Here is a 17657-nt window from a genome sequence, read left to right as displayed (position 1 = left end):
TCAGTACCTGTTAACAGCTTTCTTATCTAAAACCGGTTTAGATTGGTTTGCAACATAAAAGGAATGCATGTGCTCATTTTCTTTGTTACTTCTTTACTTGCCTTGCTTGCTGGTGCAAGATGACCCTGTGCGACCTATACTATGATGAACACCCAATAAAATGGTTGTAGCCATAAGATTTTTGCTTCATTCTTGACTTCTGAAGAACCTTCTGGACAACATCATCTCCAGATCTAACAGTCCTTACCTATTCACTTAGCTAGTCTATATTGCTTTGCAGCCTATCTGTGTGCTCATCAAAATCAACATTGTCATCCATTTTAGCATCATTATACCATCCCCTCATCTAAATCATTGATATAGATGATGAATAACTCGGGCCCAGCACCAATCCCTGCAGCATCCCAGTTCTTACAGTCTTCCAACCCTAAAATTACCTGCTTATTCCTACTCTCTGCTTTTTTATCCATTAACCAGTGTATTAACCCCAATCCCATGTGCTCTAATTTTGACCAGTGATCTCTTGTGCACCACCTTATTGAAGACCTTCAGTCAGTCCAAATAAACCACCTTAACTGGGTCTCACTTATCTATTTTGCTAATTCCATCCTCAAAAACTCTAACAGCTTTGTCAAACATAACTTCTTTTCCATAAATTCATGTTGACTCTGCCAAATATTTTCAAAATGCCCTGCTACCACTTCCTTCATGATAGATTCTAACATCTGCACTACCATCACTGTTCTGTGGTTCCCCATCCCCTGCCCCCTTCTCTTTCTTAAATTATGGAGTTAAATTCACTACCTTCCAATATATAAAATTCTGGAAAATGACAACCAATGCATCTACGATCTCTGTTACTACCTCTTTCAAAACAATTGTATGCAGGTCAACATTTTGTGGTATTTATTGATTTTCAATCCTACTAATTTCTCCAGTCTTTTTCTTGCTCATGGCAATTCATTTCAGCTTGTCATTTGCTCTAAGGTTTATTTTTTTCCAATTCTTTGACGCTGCTCTTTTTTAGTGGTATTATAAGCCTTTATCTTTGACGTGATACTTTTTAACTTCCCTTATTAGCCATTACTTGACCCTGTTTGTTTTTGTAGTGTTGTAAGAAGATGTAAATTATGTATTACACCTGCCTCAGGAGGGCAGCAATCAAGAAGAGCAGGATGAGGTGCCTCAATGACTATTGACTGGTAGCACTCACATCAACCATAATGAAGTGCTTCGAGAGTTTGGTTATGGCTAGAATTAACTCCTACCTGAGCAAGGACCTGGACCCACTCAATATGACTACTGCTGCAACATGTCTAGAGTGGACATAATCTCACTGGCTCTCCACTCTGCTTTAGAGCATCTAGACAACAGCAAAACATATGTCAGGCTGCTGTCTGTCAACCCAGAGAGGGCAGCGGTGCTGTGTTTTTTTTATTTAGAAAGGTAACACTAATGATGGATCTGTACACGAATGTTAAGGTTTGCACTGTTTTATTGTTGTATATAGTTTGTTTTTTATGATGAATAAATTTTATTTTGGAATAAAAAACAAGATTATAGTTTGGCATTCAACACCATCATCCTCTCTGTGTTAATCACCAAGCACGCCAGTAACTTCACTAGAGTTTTGAGGAGATTTGGTATGTCACCAAAGACTCTTGCAAATTACTATAGATGTACGGTGGACAGCATTCTAACTGGTTTCATCACAGCCTAGTGTGGAGGCTCCAATGCACAGGATTGAAAGAGGCTGCAGAGGGTTGTAAACTCAGCCAGCTCCATCACAGCCACAACCCTCCCCACCATCAAGGACATCTTCAAGAGGCAGTGCCTCAGGAAGGTGGCATCCGTCACTAAGGGCCCTCGCCATCCAGGACAGGCCCACTTCTCATTACTACCATCAGGGGGGAGGTACAGGAGCCTGAAGACCCACTCTCAATGATTCAGAAACAGCTTCTTCCCCTCCACCATCAGATTTCTGAACCATCCATGAACCCATAAACACTACTTCATTATTCCTTGTTTTGCACTATTTATTTATTTTGTAATTTATAGTAATTTTATGTCTTTGCACCGTACTGCTGCCACAAAACAACAAATTTCACCTCATAAGACAGTGATAATAAATTGAGAAAAAAAACAAAACAAAATTTCAGTCACACCTTATTTACTGTCATATTTCAATATAGTTTCAATCTGCTGAGCAAACTCACACTGTATACTATTGCTGTTTCCTCTGTTTAGATTTAAGACCCAAGTTCTAGATTGAACTAAACCACTTTTGATCTTTCTCTAAAAATTGTCATATTATGATCACTCTTCTCTAAAGGCCCTTTAACCACCACATTATTAATTCTCATTGCATGATTTTAGATGCAAACAGCCAGATTCTTTGTCATTTCTTCAGTGTACTGATCCAGAAAACTACTTATTTTATACTCACCAGACTATTAAGGGGGATTTGGTTTGCCCAGCATAGATTAAGACAATTATTGTACTGACCTTATTATGTTGGCATCTTTCCTGATTTATACAGTTCCCACTGACTGCAGTGTCTATGGTGTATGGACTTCGGATTTTCACCCTGCCAACTTGATTGGCCCTCTTAACCAGGGGAGGGAGCTATTAAGAGGTCCAAATTACACCTTCTGTTTCTTCTAACTCTGAAAGGATTGTGGAATAAGGAGTAAGTGGAGTGTCAGAAGGGGAATCAGATATGAGCAAACTACATCTTCAATGTTGTGACACTGCCACTGGCCATGGGCTCTGTGGTGGCCACTCCAGTGATGACCAGACTCTTTCATTCTGATCACTGAGCTCATGGATATGGCCTCACCACCTACCACTGTTGCTGCTGGTGCCAATTATTGGCACTTTCTCCAGCAAGAGAGGTAACATTCCAAAGACGTATGGGTAGGTTAATTTGGTTTTAAAATGGGCGGCGCGGACTCGTTGGGCCGGAAGGGCCTGTTACCACGCTGTAAATAAAAATGTAAAAAAACAGAATGTTGAATATCTTGAAACGTGTTTGGTGATGTGTCTATCTTTGAATAACAGTGAATTTACATAAGGTATGAAGAGTGAATGTGAGCCTTGGTGTGATGGTTAGCTTCTGAAGGCATGGTGGTTCTTATGAATTTTGGAAATGTCGTGCTTGATGGAGATTGTTATTAGATGAGTGGGGGAGGGGTATGTTGCGCTGAACAGGGTGTGAGGTCATTGGTGTAACATTTGGGAGATGGCATTTGTTGTTATTTTCACCAACCTTCACCGCGTGTGCCAGCAAATTAAATTAAACTTCTCCCGCGCTGCTTTCATATCGTGAGTGCATCATCCTTGGTGTTCACCTTGCTGGCCACCTCCTCCCTGCTGTTTAGAGCTTGCGTCTACCTATCTGGAGAACTTCTCTCCCCTCCTGGACCAACCCACTCAGAGCCACATCAGAAAATCAGGGAGTCTCTCCACAGTTTGGAGCAAGCTTCTTAACCTCGGCAAAGACTTCCAGCAGTGGTTGGAGACAATGACGGGTGCAGGCATGGCCTCAGTCAGCTTTAGCCAACATCAATTGATGCTGGCTGCTCAGATATACCTCATGGATATAAGCCGATGTGCAGATCAGCGCAGTTAGCACTGCCTAGGTTCTGCAATGACAATAACCAGGTGGAACCTGACTTTTATGCGTGACATGACCGAGGTCAAATACTTGCTGGTCCATCGCTAATCATCATCTCAGAGAATGGAACAGCTTGACTGAATTTCACCAACTTCCATCTCCGCACACACCTCTCCACCAATTCCCTCTACCCCCTTTGCGCAGCACCACACAAACTCCACACACACACACACACACACAAACTCCGCATACAGACACAGACTCCACACACACACACACACACACACACGCAGACAGAGGCGCAATGGCTTCACCCCTGGTTTGCGCTAAAAATAATGACAAGGCTCGGCTTTGGGAGGAACAATCTGCTGGAGGAATTCAGCCGGTCGAGCAGGTCCTGGTGCAGGGTTTCGACCCGAAACGTCGACAGTTCCTTTACTCCCACAGACGCTGCTCGACCCGCTGAGTTCCTCCATCAGAGTGTGTTGCTTCGGATTCCAGCAGCTGCAGTCTCTTGTGTCTCCTCGGCTTTGGGAGGGACGCCCCAGAGTGTTTACTGTGGATTTAACTGCTACTCTGCAAGCATCTCTGATCCCAATGCGGGCTAACTCTCTATTTAGAATGAAGCCACAAATGCTGGCTGAATGAGCAACGAATGAAGAAAAAGCTTTCAACCAAACCGACTTAAGATTTTACGCACACGCTACCAGCGTTGATAGCGCGAAAATACTTAACTTTATATGAAGTTTTCCGTGAAATGATCATTACTATCAGGACCAGTCCTGATTGTATCAAATAACGCAACGCAGTCCTAGCAACAACTGGACAACCACGAACAGACCTCGACTTTATTTAAACAGTAATGCCCCATTGGAAACAATACAAAAACCGAAGGGAAAGAATATCAAGACCAGATTCATAATTCTCTTTGGAAATAGCTCACCTGAGACAGATTCGCTGCTTGATGTCAATTTATCAAGATTGATTCGAAAAATATATTGTAAATTAAAACGAACATGATATGACTGTGCATTTGGAATAATCGAGAAACCGCCAAAATTGGTTCAAGCCCTTTAAGAAAAACTGGATCAAATGATGTTAAATAAAGTGCCAACAGTCTCCCCCTATTCAATGGACAGGACGGCGGTCAGAAGCTTGCACCAATTTGTTGAATGAACAATTTAAATTACAATAAGAATATACAGCAATTTTAGACCAAAAGTGGCGTTGAACATTTCGACAATCGCAGTTTGTGTATGAAACACACAAATCAATAAAATACTCCTCGGTTCTTTATTTTTGTTGCTACATACAGTAGATCTTTTAACTTATTTGCTGAAGGAAAGTGTCTGAGTTATTCACAGGAATGTTATATACGGTCCCCTCAACTGCTTAGTTAGTATAATGGAGATCCCATTATTCAGCTTCCATTGCACTGGGATACAACGTCAACAGTTCATGGTGACCCTTTGTGTGCAGGTCCTGTCTTCTCAATATCATTAAACCATACATGCACTTGTCAAAGGGCCTGGAGATTTCAGCTGAGTTTACTAGATCAGTTCGAGAGAAAGGGAAACAAACTGGTTGCTTTGGAAAATACAGAATAATTACAGTCCAAAGTATGTTAAGAAGATTTGAAAACACACAGCAGGTAAGGTCTGTGGACAGTTGCCAACAAGGATCTAAAGTTGGTGGCGGTGAAAGGATATGGTCATTTTTAAACTTTCCTTGAGGTCTCCACGCGCCTGAAAATATCGGTTGTCTTCACTCATCAGTGTTAAACTCGACCGCTTTCTTTTGTAGTCTCTACTCTCCCTTGTTTTAATCCTGTTAGTTTTGCGGTTATAAATATTGATGTCCTCACACAACAGGCAATACAGCAATCGAGATTGTCCTTTAACTGACATGTTATCACCTGTTTCACCAGGCACACTCCTGAAAGTTAACTTTTGAGTCTACACATATACACACACAGCATGGAATTTCAAGAAAACTTCATGGACTCTTCTGTTCTGGACTTTGTTACAGAATCAGATTTTGCTCTGGGTTCGCCAGAATCAGACCAGACCGAAGTCAATTCAGTGCACAGTGTGGACCTTTGTGACAGGCTGTGCGATTTGGCTGGGATACGGGCGTTTGCGGACCAGTCAGTTCCATTTGGAGGCGACACGGAGCAAGCGAATGGATTCGAGGACCAGGGAACGGCCTTTAAGATGGGATCTTTCAATTCCCTGATGGTCAGACCCAAAAGGAAACGTGTGATCACTTATGCCCAGCGCCAGGCTGCCAACGTCAGGGAGAGGAAAAGAATGTTCAGTCTGAATGAAGCATTTGATCAGTTAAGGAAAAAGGTGCCTACTTTTGCTTATGAGAAACGGCTGTCTAGGATTGAAACTCTACGTCTTGCCATTGTCTATATTTCGTTTATGACTGAACTTTTGAACAATAAAGAAAAAAAACCTGCTTCAGAATGATGTTTTACTTTACTACACGGAAAAGAACCCTCGTCCTCTTGGTTAGAGTGGTATTAATCGTACCCAAAGTCCTCTTAGGGATCTAGGATCCTACAATGCTAATCTATTTTACTGTAAATAGTTGATCAACGGTGGACCATTTGAGCGTTTAAATATAATCCTTCTTTCTATGATCCTAATGGGCACATCTTCTGACGTTTTGGTATTTAATATTGTGTGCGTCAAAATGCAGTAGATTTAAAAAGGTTGGAACCGATAAAGCAACTGACGGGGCACGAATATTTCAAGGAAAAGGTATTCACACTTGCATAGATCATAAAATATTTTTTTTGCGTGAAGCTTGAAACTTTCGCGACGTTTAACACGATTATGTAAGGGTGCATTTGGAAAGGGATATTCTGACTTAAACTCATCCTTTCGAATATGTATTATCAATAAAAAGAAACGTGGTTGCAGAGAGACTAGATTAATGCACATTAAATGATGCATTATTGGAGAAGAGAAAACGCAATGAAAAAAAACTGAACATTGTGATCTATAGTTCGGAAGTGCCGATGTGAAGTATCTTTGAGATCTATAAACGTCGTGATACCAGGAGAGAAAGGGAGTTCTATAATGTTAGAAACTGTGGATACCACTTATCCAGCCATTGTTCCCAAACATTGCGACTGGATGCCCTAGAAACGGCGGCTATCCTTTTGTTGGAGGTTCACACGGGGACTAATTGGCTTTTGATAACTGTTGATTCTAGCTCGTTGTACCTGCAGGTGGGAGGGCTTAGGCTTCGCAGGAAAAGTTAAACGAATCTCTAGTTTAATTATTTTGGCATTAACCTTTTAAAACGTATTTCGGTATGATGATGATACATAATGGATGTCCTCAAAGGCGGGTACTTCGCCGACTTTCTGAAACAACGGCCTCGTGGTTTCTGGAGGATATTGAACCAGTTACTGATTGCGATTGGAAATTAGCGTGGGGCATTCCAATTAAAGTGGCGGAAACAGAAGTAAACATCGGCGCCTGTTTGTAAAGGGCAAAGTAAATAAAAGTTAAACTCAAGTCATTCTGTTTGTATTCTTCCGTGTCTATGTACAGTACTGTTACAGTTTGTTCCGGTGTGTTGTGCTGAGACGTTCCGGATTTCCCTTAGTGCTGTTCGTGTTTATTTGACTTCGGGTTTATTCTCCTCTCCGTCTGTCCCTTTCTGAACATTACCAAGGAAACAGCAAACCCTCTAATATCTCTGCAGTAGGAAAGTGTTGCGACCATTTCAATGTAAAAGTAAATTCTGATGCTCTCGAACTTAATTGGTTATTATCGGCGCTGCGCTCCATTCCACATATGATTAAATGCATTGATTTGGATGTATACTTGTCAAACTGTTGTCCTTGCCTTTGTAGCTCTCAGTATATCGTTTCTGCCGTCATCATCCATCCTTGTGTTTAATTCCGGCCACCATCACCCTGGATACAATATTTTCCTGCCTCTTAGCCGGCAGTTCCAACACGGAACATTTTCCTGCCATCTTTCATCTTTTGAACGAATAAGTGTGAAGTGGGATCATTGTGAAGTGTTGAGATTTCCCTCTGTCTACGAAATCAATGTGTATCCATGCTGCAGTTAACCCGAGTGCCGAGTTTGGTACAATTCTATCCCGGCTGCTTAAATGTGTTGTTGAAATTATATCAAATTCAATATCAACACCGGTGATTCCTGTATCAACTCATTGGTTCCATTCCGACCTTTTTACTAAATCATCTTGGAACCTCACTCCCCTGACTTTTATTGTTACAAAATGGAACAAACAAACATTCTAAATGCAAGAGTAGTTTGCCTATCACTCATTCAGTATCAGTATGTGTGAGCTATACAATCGCTGCCGTTTAAACATGTATACATTTTGTTTCGTAAACTAGTTCACAGATTTAAATTTGACGACTGTGTTCCGCTAAATTTTAACGTGTGCAACTCAAAGCAATTTTAATTAAGTGTTTTAATATAAACAATTGAACTGCACACGTGTAAATTCCAAAGGCAGTTCCTACATTTGTACAATTCAGGATTCATAATATGGCACCCAGCTAATTAAGGGCCAATTCGAAAAGTATGCATTGTTTGGAATGGACCCCGGGTCAAAGACCATACGTCCTTATCTTACAAGGAGCTACATCCACATCCAGTTTGAAATGCACAGCGATTAAGTAAAAATTGCTTTGTTTGGTACCAATATAATATCCCAAATTGGTTTATTGGTTTATTATTGTTGTATATACAGTTTTGTCCTGCATATCGTTCATATAAATCAAATCATTACAACAGTGCATTGAGGTAGTACAAGGTAAAACAATAATGGAATGCAGAAAAAAGTGCTACAGTTACAGAGAAAGTTCAGTAAGGTGCAAGGTCATAACGACATAGGCTGCGAGGTCAAGAATCTATTTTATTGCACTAGGTGACTATTCAATAAGTCTTAGTGGGATAGAAACTGTCTTTGAGCCTTGTGGTACATGCTTTCAGGCTTTTGTATCTTCTGCCTGATGGGAGAGGGGAGAAGAGAGAATGTCTGGGATGGGTGGGGTCTTTGGTTATGCTGGTTACCTTACCAAGGCAGTGAGAAGTATAGACAGAGTCCATGGAGGGGAGGATGGTTTCCATGATGTGCTGAGCTGTGTCCACAACTCTCTGCAGTTTCTTGTGGTCATGGGTGGAGCAGTTGCCATACCAACCCGTGATGCATCTGATAGGATGCTTTCTATGGTGCATCGACAAAAATTGTTGAGTGTCAAAAGGGACATGCCAAATTTCTTAGTCTCCTAAGGAAGTAGAGGAGCTGGTGAGATTTCTTGGCCATGGATTGCAACACGTTTCAAAGATGTGTGAAACTTCATGATGTATAATGATATTCCACTCAGATTTGTAAATTGAATTTTACATGGTTTCTGATTTCAGGTGTAAAGATAATGAACAAGAAGCAATCTCAAGTGATCTGGTGACCTAGTTTTTCCTGACTCGAGAGCACCTCCTTCTGCTGAAGTGTGACACCTCCATTCCCTACATTAGAGTCATAGTTTCATCCTCTTTCGAGGGTAGTGTGAATTTAGTTCCAATTTCTGTTTATTTGTGCTAACTTTTCAGAACTAATCTGAATTAAGTTGAAATTTCCAAAAACTACATTCATCAGGTTTCCGACTACTGGAGGAGAGATTTCCATATCAAAACTTTGGGTAAATAAAGCCACTGCAGCTAGATAGGCCTTGTGAAACAGAAACAAACCTGTGAAGAAGTAAGAACATGCAAACATGATAGTTTTTTGGTTGGGCCATTTAGTTTGTCCTTCACAGTTGTGATGTCTTGTTCATCATGGTATGCACACTCACTGTCAACTAAGAACCACATGAGCTTGAGAGAGATGGAAAAAACTGTTTAAGATCCCACACCAATTAGAAACAAAACCCAAGACGTTTCTCTCTGACCAGACTAGTGTTCCAAATGTACCCAAAAATGTAGCATAGGATGAAAGGATAAATTATGTTCCTTGGGATCACTTTTATCATTTCTTTCGTGGGATGAGAACTCCCCCTGAAAGAGAAGTGGAAGCCAAATCTTTGAGTATTGTTTTAAGGCAGAGGTACATAGACACTTGATAAGCAACAGGGTGAAAGGTTGCCAAAGGTGAACAGGAATGCAGTTACAATGAGATCAGATCTGATTTTATCAAATGTCAGAACAGATTTGAGAGGCCAAGGGGTCGGCTTCTACTCCTGCTCCTAATTCATATGATTGTATGTTCATACAACTGGATATTCCACCATTTCTTATCTATCCTTATTGCCCCTGAACACAAGAGGCAGAGTCAACAATCGTGGTATGGAGTGACATAGAACATAGAACACTACAGCACAGTAAAGATCCTTTGGCCCACAATGTTGTGCCGACATTTTATCCTGCTTTAAGATCTATCTAACCCTTCCCTCCCACATAGCCCTCCATTTTTCTGTCATTCATGTGGCAATGTGCCACATATTATCCAATCTAGGTAAAGATGAACATAGCAAACCAAATGGGTTATAACAACAATCCTGCAATTTCACAGTTACACTCTTTTATTCCAAACTCCTAATAGAGATATTTTCATTCTCCATCTGCCATGATGAAACTAAATTACACGCCTTTGGATTGGCTGTGAGTTCAAGGACTTATCTTGATTTCCTGTTTTGTAAATGAACTTTGCTGACCTATTACAAAGTTGTTCTGGTCACGAAAATTGTTTTATTGCATAACTAGTAACAAGAACAAATAGTCTACATTATTCAAGTAAACAGATTTCTCACATTCCTTCTGCTCTCCTGAGTGAGAGCAAACATAAACATCTTCAATGGCCCTTAACACCTCAAGGACATACACATCTTAAGGAAATGGTTGGCAGATGTAGGTCAAAGCAGGGAATGGGAGTGTGCACATTTTAATAAAAATGGGTGAAAGGATATATAACTTTGATGAAGAGGAGATCAAAGCAGAAAATATGATGCTCCTGAAACTCTGCAGAGTTCTCTCAGACTCTTATAACTTTGAAAGATCTGGCAAAATCCAAAGAGAAATGACATAATTATCTCTGGGGTTATTTGCACTTTTTCTCTAAAGATTCTGCTGGCTTACTGTCAAAGTTGGGATGGAAACTGAAAGAAGACCCATGGACTACTAGTGGGAGTAACTTTTCAAAGGTATGAATAAAGTTAGAAAAAAAAGTTTCTGAAATTGCCAGATGGTAGGTTGGCACTGGAGCAGACATAGTTGTGTTATGCTGAATTTATACAAAACATTGATTCAACCAAGACGGAAATATTGAGTGCAAATTGGCGGACTCTTTTAGGAATTGTATTAGAGACATGGCAGGGAATCAGAGAAGATTAGCAATGCCAAATGACATTGAATTAAAGTTTTCAAATTTTAAGTGGACAAGTAAATGGTGAAGAATAAGTAAGAGTAATTTATGGATGAAGCATTGAAAGAAGCGGGATCAAAGAATATAGCCTTTGTGAGGGACTTCAATGTCCATCTTGAAGATTGGTTTGGTAGCATCACCACTGATGGACCTGACAGAGTCATAGCTGCCAGACACGGTCAACATGGTACGTTACAGGCATGATAGTGTAACGGTTAGGGCAATGCTATTACAGCGCCAACAACCTGGGTTCAATTCCGGCCACTGTCTATAAGGAGTTTGTATGTTCTCCCCGTGTCTGCGTGGGTTTCCTCCAGGTGCTACAGTTTCCTCCCACATTCCAAAAATGTACGGGTTAGGAAGTTGTGGGCATGCTATGTTGGCACTGGAAGCATGGCAACATTTGCAGGCTGCCCCCAGAACACTCTATGCAAAAGATGCATTTCTCTGTGTTTCGATGTACATGTGACTAATAAAGATATCTCATCTCATCTCTTCTCATCATCAAGAAGTGAGCGATCCACATGAGGAAGAGATCAACTTGACCTTGTCCTCACCAACCTACCTTTGGCAGATGCATCTGTCCATCATAGCATTGACAGAATGACAAGTGAGCAGAGCTTGTGGAAACAAAGTCTAGTCTTTACACCTAGAACATCCTACATCATGTCGTGTAGCTTACAGACATGTTAAACATAGAATCAGAACAGATCTGGCAGCTCAAACCTAGTCATTCATGAGGCATTGTGGACTACTATCAGCAGCAGAAATGTACGCTACCAGAATCTCAACAGATGCTTCACTGTACTATTACTATCAAGCTAAACAATCACTGGGAGGAGGAGGCAACTGACACATTATCATCCACAATAATGGCAGAGCATGGGAGTGCTGAAGCATTGGAACCATGTTCAGCCAGAAATGCCAAATAGATGATATATTTTGGCTTCCTCCTGTGATCCCCAACTATCACAGAAACTAGTCTCCAGTGAAGTCGATTCACTCTACATGATATCAAGAAATGGCTGAGAGCACTGGACACAGCAAGGGCAATGGGACCTGTTTACATCCCAGCTGCAATGCTGTCGACCCATGCTCCACACTGTGTGTGTTTAACATCACATTTGGCATAACATCATGGGCCAAAGGGCCTGTTCCTGTGTTGTATGTTCTATGTTCTATGTTCATAACTAGCTGCATCTCTGGATCCGCTGTTCCAATGCAGTTACAACACTGGCATATACCCTACAATGTGGGAAATTGCTCACAAAAGGGAGGACAAATTCATTCTGGCTAATTACCACCTAATCAATCTACTCTTGCTCATCAGCAAAGCGATGGAAGCTACCATCCACAGTATTGTTAAGCAGCATTTACTCACCAATAACCTGCTCACTGATGCCCAGTTTCAGTTACATCAGGACATCTCAGCTGTGAATCCCATCACGGCCTTGGTTGGAACATGGACCAAAGAGCTGAATTTGAGAAGTGAGGTATAAGTGACTGCCCTTCATATGATTGGAGTATTTTATTGAGTTTGTCATCAGGGCACCCTGGTAAAACTGAAGACAATGGGCATCAAGGGGAAAATGCTCCAGTGATTGGTGTTGTATTTTGCAGAAACATATTTGGTTGTGGTTGTCATCACTGCAGGAGTTTCCTACAATAATATCCTAGGCCCAAGCATGCTCATCTGCTTCGTCAATGACCTTCCTTCCATCATAAGATTAGATGTGGGAATCTTCAATGATAATTGCACCATTTTCAATGCCATTGATAATTCTTTAGGTTAAATAATAATATTGATCAATTAGTAAGTTATGTGGAGCAATGACAGATGGAATATAATCCTGACCAGTGCAAGGTGACACATTTTGGGAAGTCTATTTTGAGTAGCATTTTCTCAATGAAAGGGTTGCCTCTAGGGAGCACTGAGGAACAGAGGGACCTTGGATTTCTAGTCTATAGATCCTTAAAGGTGGCAACACAGGTGAATAAAGTGGTGAAGAAGAAATACAGAATGCTGGTCTTCATTATCTAGGGTGTTGGATATCAAAAGATGGAGGTACATCAATGCACTCTGTACTATCTCAATGGAATTGCACTGTGTAATGAATTGACATGTATGATAGGTTTGTAAGACAAGCTTTTCACTGTACCTCGGTACAAGTGACAATAATAAACCAATACCAATACCAACTTTATAAAACGTTGGTTAGATCAGATCTGGAGTATTGTGTACAGATCTGGTTGCCACACTGTAGGAAAGATGTGAATGCACAGGAGAAGGTGCAGAGGAGACTTTTTTATTCATTCAAGAGGTGTGGGTTTCACAGGCTGAGCAAGCATTTAATTGCCCATCCATAATTGCCCTTGGGAAGGTAGTGTTGAGCTGTCTTCATGAACAGCTGCGATCCATGAGGAGTGGGTATACACACAATGTTGTTAGGGAGAGAATTCCAGGATTTTGACCCAGCTACAGTGAATGAACGATGATCCATTTCCAAATCAGGATGTGTGTAGCTTGGAGGGCAACTTCCTGGTGGTGGTGTTCCTGTGCTTTTGTTGCCTTTGTCCTTCTGGCTGGTAGAGGTGGTGGGTTTGGAAGGTGCTGACTAAGGAGTCTTGGTGAGTTGCTACAGTGCATCCTGTAGATGATACAAACTGATGCTACTGTGGATCAGTAGTGGAGTGAATGAATGGTTGTGACTAGTGTGACAACATAGGCATGTTCCAATGAGACAGGGGAGTGACGAGAGGATACAGGAACCATGGTGTACAAAGGCTATAATAAATCTAGTCAAAAGGAAAAGAAAAGCTTACAAAAGGTACAGAGAGCTAGGTAATGTTAGAGATAGAACCATAGAACCATAGAAAACTACAGCACAAAAAACAGGCCATTCGGCCCTTCTAGTCTGTGCTGAAACATTATTTTGCTAGTCTCATTTACCTGCCCCCAGCCCATACCCCTCCAGACTTCTCTCGTCCATGTATCTATCCAATTTACTCTTAAAAGTTAAGAGTGAGCCCGCATTTACGATGTCAGCCCATTCCACACTCCCACCACTCTTTGAATGAAGAAGTTCCCTCTAATGATCCCCCTAAACCTTTCCCCTTTCACCCTAAAGCCATGTCCTCTCATACTTATCTCTCCTAATCTAGGTGGAAAGAACCTACTTGCATTAACTCTGTCTATGCCCCTCATCACTTTGTAAACCTCTATCATATCTCCCCTCATTCTTCTCCGCTCCAAGGAATAAAGTCCTAACATGCTCAATATTTCCCTGTAGCTCAACTCCTGAAGACCTGGCAACATTCTAGTAAATCTCCTCTGCACTCTTTCAATCTTACTGACATCTTTACTGTAGTTCGGCGACCAGAACTGCACACAATATTCCAAATTTGGTCTCACCAATAACTTATACAGCCTCACCAAAACATTCCAACTCCTATACTCAATACTTTGATTTATAAATGCCAGGATGCCAAAAACATTTTTTACAACCCTGTCTACCTGTGACTCTACTTTCAGGGAATTATGTATCTGAACTCCCAGATCCCTTTGTTCCTCCGCACTCCTCAGTGCCCTACCATTTACTGTGTATGTCCTCCCTTGATTTGTCCTTCCAAAATGCAACACCTCACACTTGTCTGCATTAAATTCCATCTGCCATTTTCTGGACCATTTTTCCATTTGGTCCAGATCCCTCTGTAAGCTTTGAAAGCCTTCCTCGCTGTCTGCTACACCTCCAATCTTAGTGTCATCCGCAAACTTACTAATCCAATTTACCACATGATCGTCTAGATCAATGATATATACAACAAACAACAATGGCCCCAACACAGATCCCTGAGGCACACCACTAGTCACAGGCCTCCAATCTGAGAAACAACCATCCACAACCACTCTCTGTCTTCTCCCACTCAGCCAGTTTCAAATCCAGTTTACAACCTTTCCATGGATACCCATTGACTGAAACTTCAGAACTAATCTCCCATGTGGGACCTTGTCAAAGGCCTTACTGAAGTCCATGTAGGCAACATCCACAGTCTTTCCTTCATCTACTTTCTTGGTGACCTCCTCAAAAAACTCCACAAGATTCATTAAACACAATCTACCACGCATAAAACCATGCTGACTATCCTTAATCAACCCCTGGCTGTCCAAATACTTATATGTCCTATCTCTCAGAACATCTTCCAATAATTTACCCACTACTGATGTCAGGCTCACTGGCCTGTAATTACCTGGTTTACTCTTCAAGCCTTTCTTAAACAATGGAACAACATGAGCTATCCTCCAGTCCTCTGGCACCACACCCGTGGTTAAGGACATTTTAAGTATATCCGTCAGGGCCCCTGCAATTTCTACACTAGTCTCTCTCAAGGTCCAAGGAAATATCTTGTCAGGTCCTGGGGATTTATCTACCTTTATTCGCTGTAAAGCATCAAGTACCTCCTCCTTTTTAATCATGACACTAGTGCTTGTTTCCCTTCCTTTCATATCCACAATGCCAGTTTCCTGAGTAAATACTGATGCAAAAAAACTGTTTAAGACCTCCCCCATCTCCTGAGGCTCCACACATATACGACCACTCTGATCTTCTAGGGGACCAATTCTGTCTCTTACTATCCTTTTGCTCTTAATATACTTGTAGAAACCCTTTGGGTTTACCTTCACATTATCTGCCAAAGCAGCCTCATGTCTTCTTTTTGCCTTCCTGATTTCCTTTTTTAGTATTTTCTACAATTTCCTATACTCTTCAAGTACCTCATCCATTCCTAGTTGCCTATACCTGCAATACACCTCTCTCTTTTTCTTAACCAGCTCACCAATATCCCTTGAAAACCAAGGTTCCCTATGCTTGTTACCTTTGCCCTTAATCCTGACAGGAACATAAAAACTCTGCACTCTCAAAATTTTGGCTTTGAAGGCTTTCCATTTACTAAGCATATTCTTGCCAGAAAATAACTTATCCCACTCCACCCTACCTAGATCCTTTCTCATTTCCACAAAATTGGCCTTTCTCCAACTTAGAACCTCCACTCGAGGACCAGACCTATCCTTATCCATAATTATCTTGAAACTAATTGCATTATGGTCGCTGGACCCAAAATGCTCACCTACACATACTTCTGTCACCTGACCTGCCTGGTTCCCTAATAGGAGATCAAGTATTGCATTCTCTCTTGTTGGTACCTCTATAAATCGATTTAGAAAACTTTCCTGAACACATTTGACAAATTCCAAGCCATCCAACCCTTTCGCAGTGTGGGAGTCCCAGTCAATATGTGGAAAGTTAAAATCCCCTACTATTACAACTTTCTGCTTCCTTCATCGGTCTGCTATCTCACTACAGATTTGTTCCTCCGGTTCTCTCTGACTATTGGGCAGCCTATAATACAACCCTATTAGTGTGGCCACACCTTTCCTGTTCCTCAGCTCCACCGTATGGCCTCTGTAGACGAGCCCCCTGGGCTGTCCTGTCTACGCACAGCTGTGATCTGTTCCCTGACCAGTAATGCCACTCCTCTCTCTTTCATCCCTCCCCCTCTATCATGTCTGAAACAACAGAAGCCTGGAACATTAAGCTGCCAGTCCTGCCCCTCCTGCAACCATGTCTCACTAGTAGCAATAACATCATAATCCCACGTGCCAATCCATGCCCTAAACTCATCCGCCTTACCTACAATACTCCTTGCATTGAAATAGATGCACCTGAGAACATTACTATCATGTACAAACCTTCAATTTCTGTCCATACCTGCAGACCTCGCATGATCATTTTCCTCCTCACTTTCTTCTCTAACACTCTGGTTCCCCTCCCCCTGCAAATCTAGTTTAAACCCACCAGAGCAGCACTAGCAAACCTACCCACAAGTATGTTAGTCCCCTTCTAGTTCAGGTGTAAACCGTCCCTTCGGAACAGATCCCACCTTCCCTGGAACAAAGCCCAATTATCCAGAAACCTGAAGCCCTTCCTCCTGCACCAACTCCTTAGCCATGTACTTAGCTGCATGACCTTCCTATTTCTAGCCTCACTAGCACGTGGCACTGGTAGCAATCCTGAGATTGCAACCTTGGAGGTCCTGTCCTTTAACTTTGCACCTAATTCCCTAAACTCTCTTTGCAAGACCCCCTCCTACTTCCTATCCACGTCGTTGGTCCCTACATGGACCACAACATCTGGCTGCTCACCCTCCCTCCTGAGAATATCAAGAACTTGATCTGAGATATCACGGACTCTGGCACCAGGGAGGCAACAGACCATCCGGGATTCTTGATCTGTCCCACAGAACCTCCTATCTGTCCCCCTAACTATTGAATCCCCTATCACTATTGCTCTCCTCTTTACCTTCCCTCCTATCTGAGATGAGGGTCCCGCCTCGGTGCCAGAGACTTGACCACTACAACTTGTCCCTGGTAGCTCGTCCCCACCAGCAGTATCCAGAATGCTATACTTATTGTTGATGGGAACGGCCACAGGGGTGCACTGCTCCTTCTGTCTAATCCCCTTCTCTTTCCTAACAGTCACCCAGCTACCTGCTTCCTGACTTTTAGGTGTAACTATCTCCCTGAAACTCTTATCTATGTCTGCCTCTACCACCCGAATGATCTGAAGTT

At 41.8% G+C, this 17657-nt stretch overlaps 1 protein-coding gene across 1 annotated transcript; it reads left to right on the top strand.

Annotated features, from left to right (window-relative positions):
- Positions 1 to 537: 537 nt before the first annotated feature.
- Positions 538 to 6090, top strand: LOC127570968 (fer3-like protein; the record flags this gene model as incomplete). The annotated part of the gene is made up of 3 exons (XM_052016936.1): positions 538 to 630; positions 1110 to 1123; positions 5592 to 6090. Coding segments are annotated over 3 exons (606 nt in total), but the record flags the coding sequence as incomplete, so codon positions are not given.
- Between the last annotated feature and the right edge of the window lie 11567 nt (positions 6091 to 17657).

Source organism: Pristis pectinata, chromosome 5 (genome assembly GCF_009764475.1).
Source record: "Pristis pectinata isolate sPriPec2 chromosome 5, sPriPec2.1.pri, whole genome shotgun sequence".
Taxonomy (NCBI): domain Eukaryota; kingdom Metazoa; phylum Chordata; class Chondrichthyes; order Rhinopristiformes; family Pristidae; genus Pristis; species Pristis pectinata.
The sequence above is the reverse complement of the archived record's forward strand: the minus strand, read 5'-3'. Positions and strand labels throughout refer to the sequence as shown.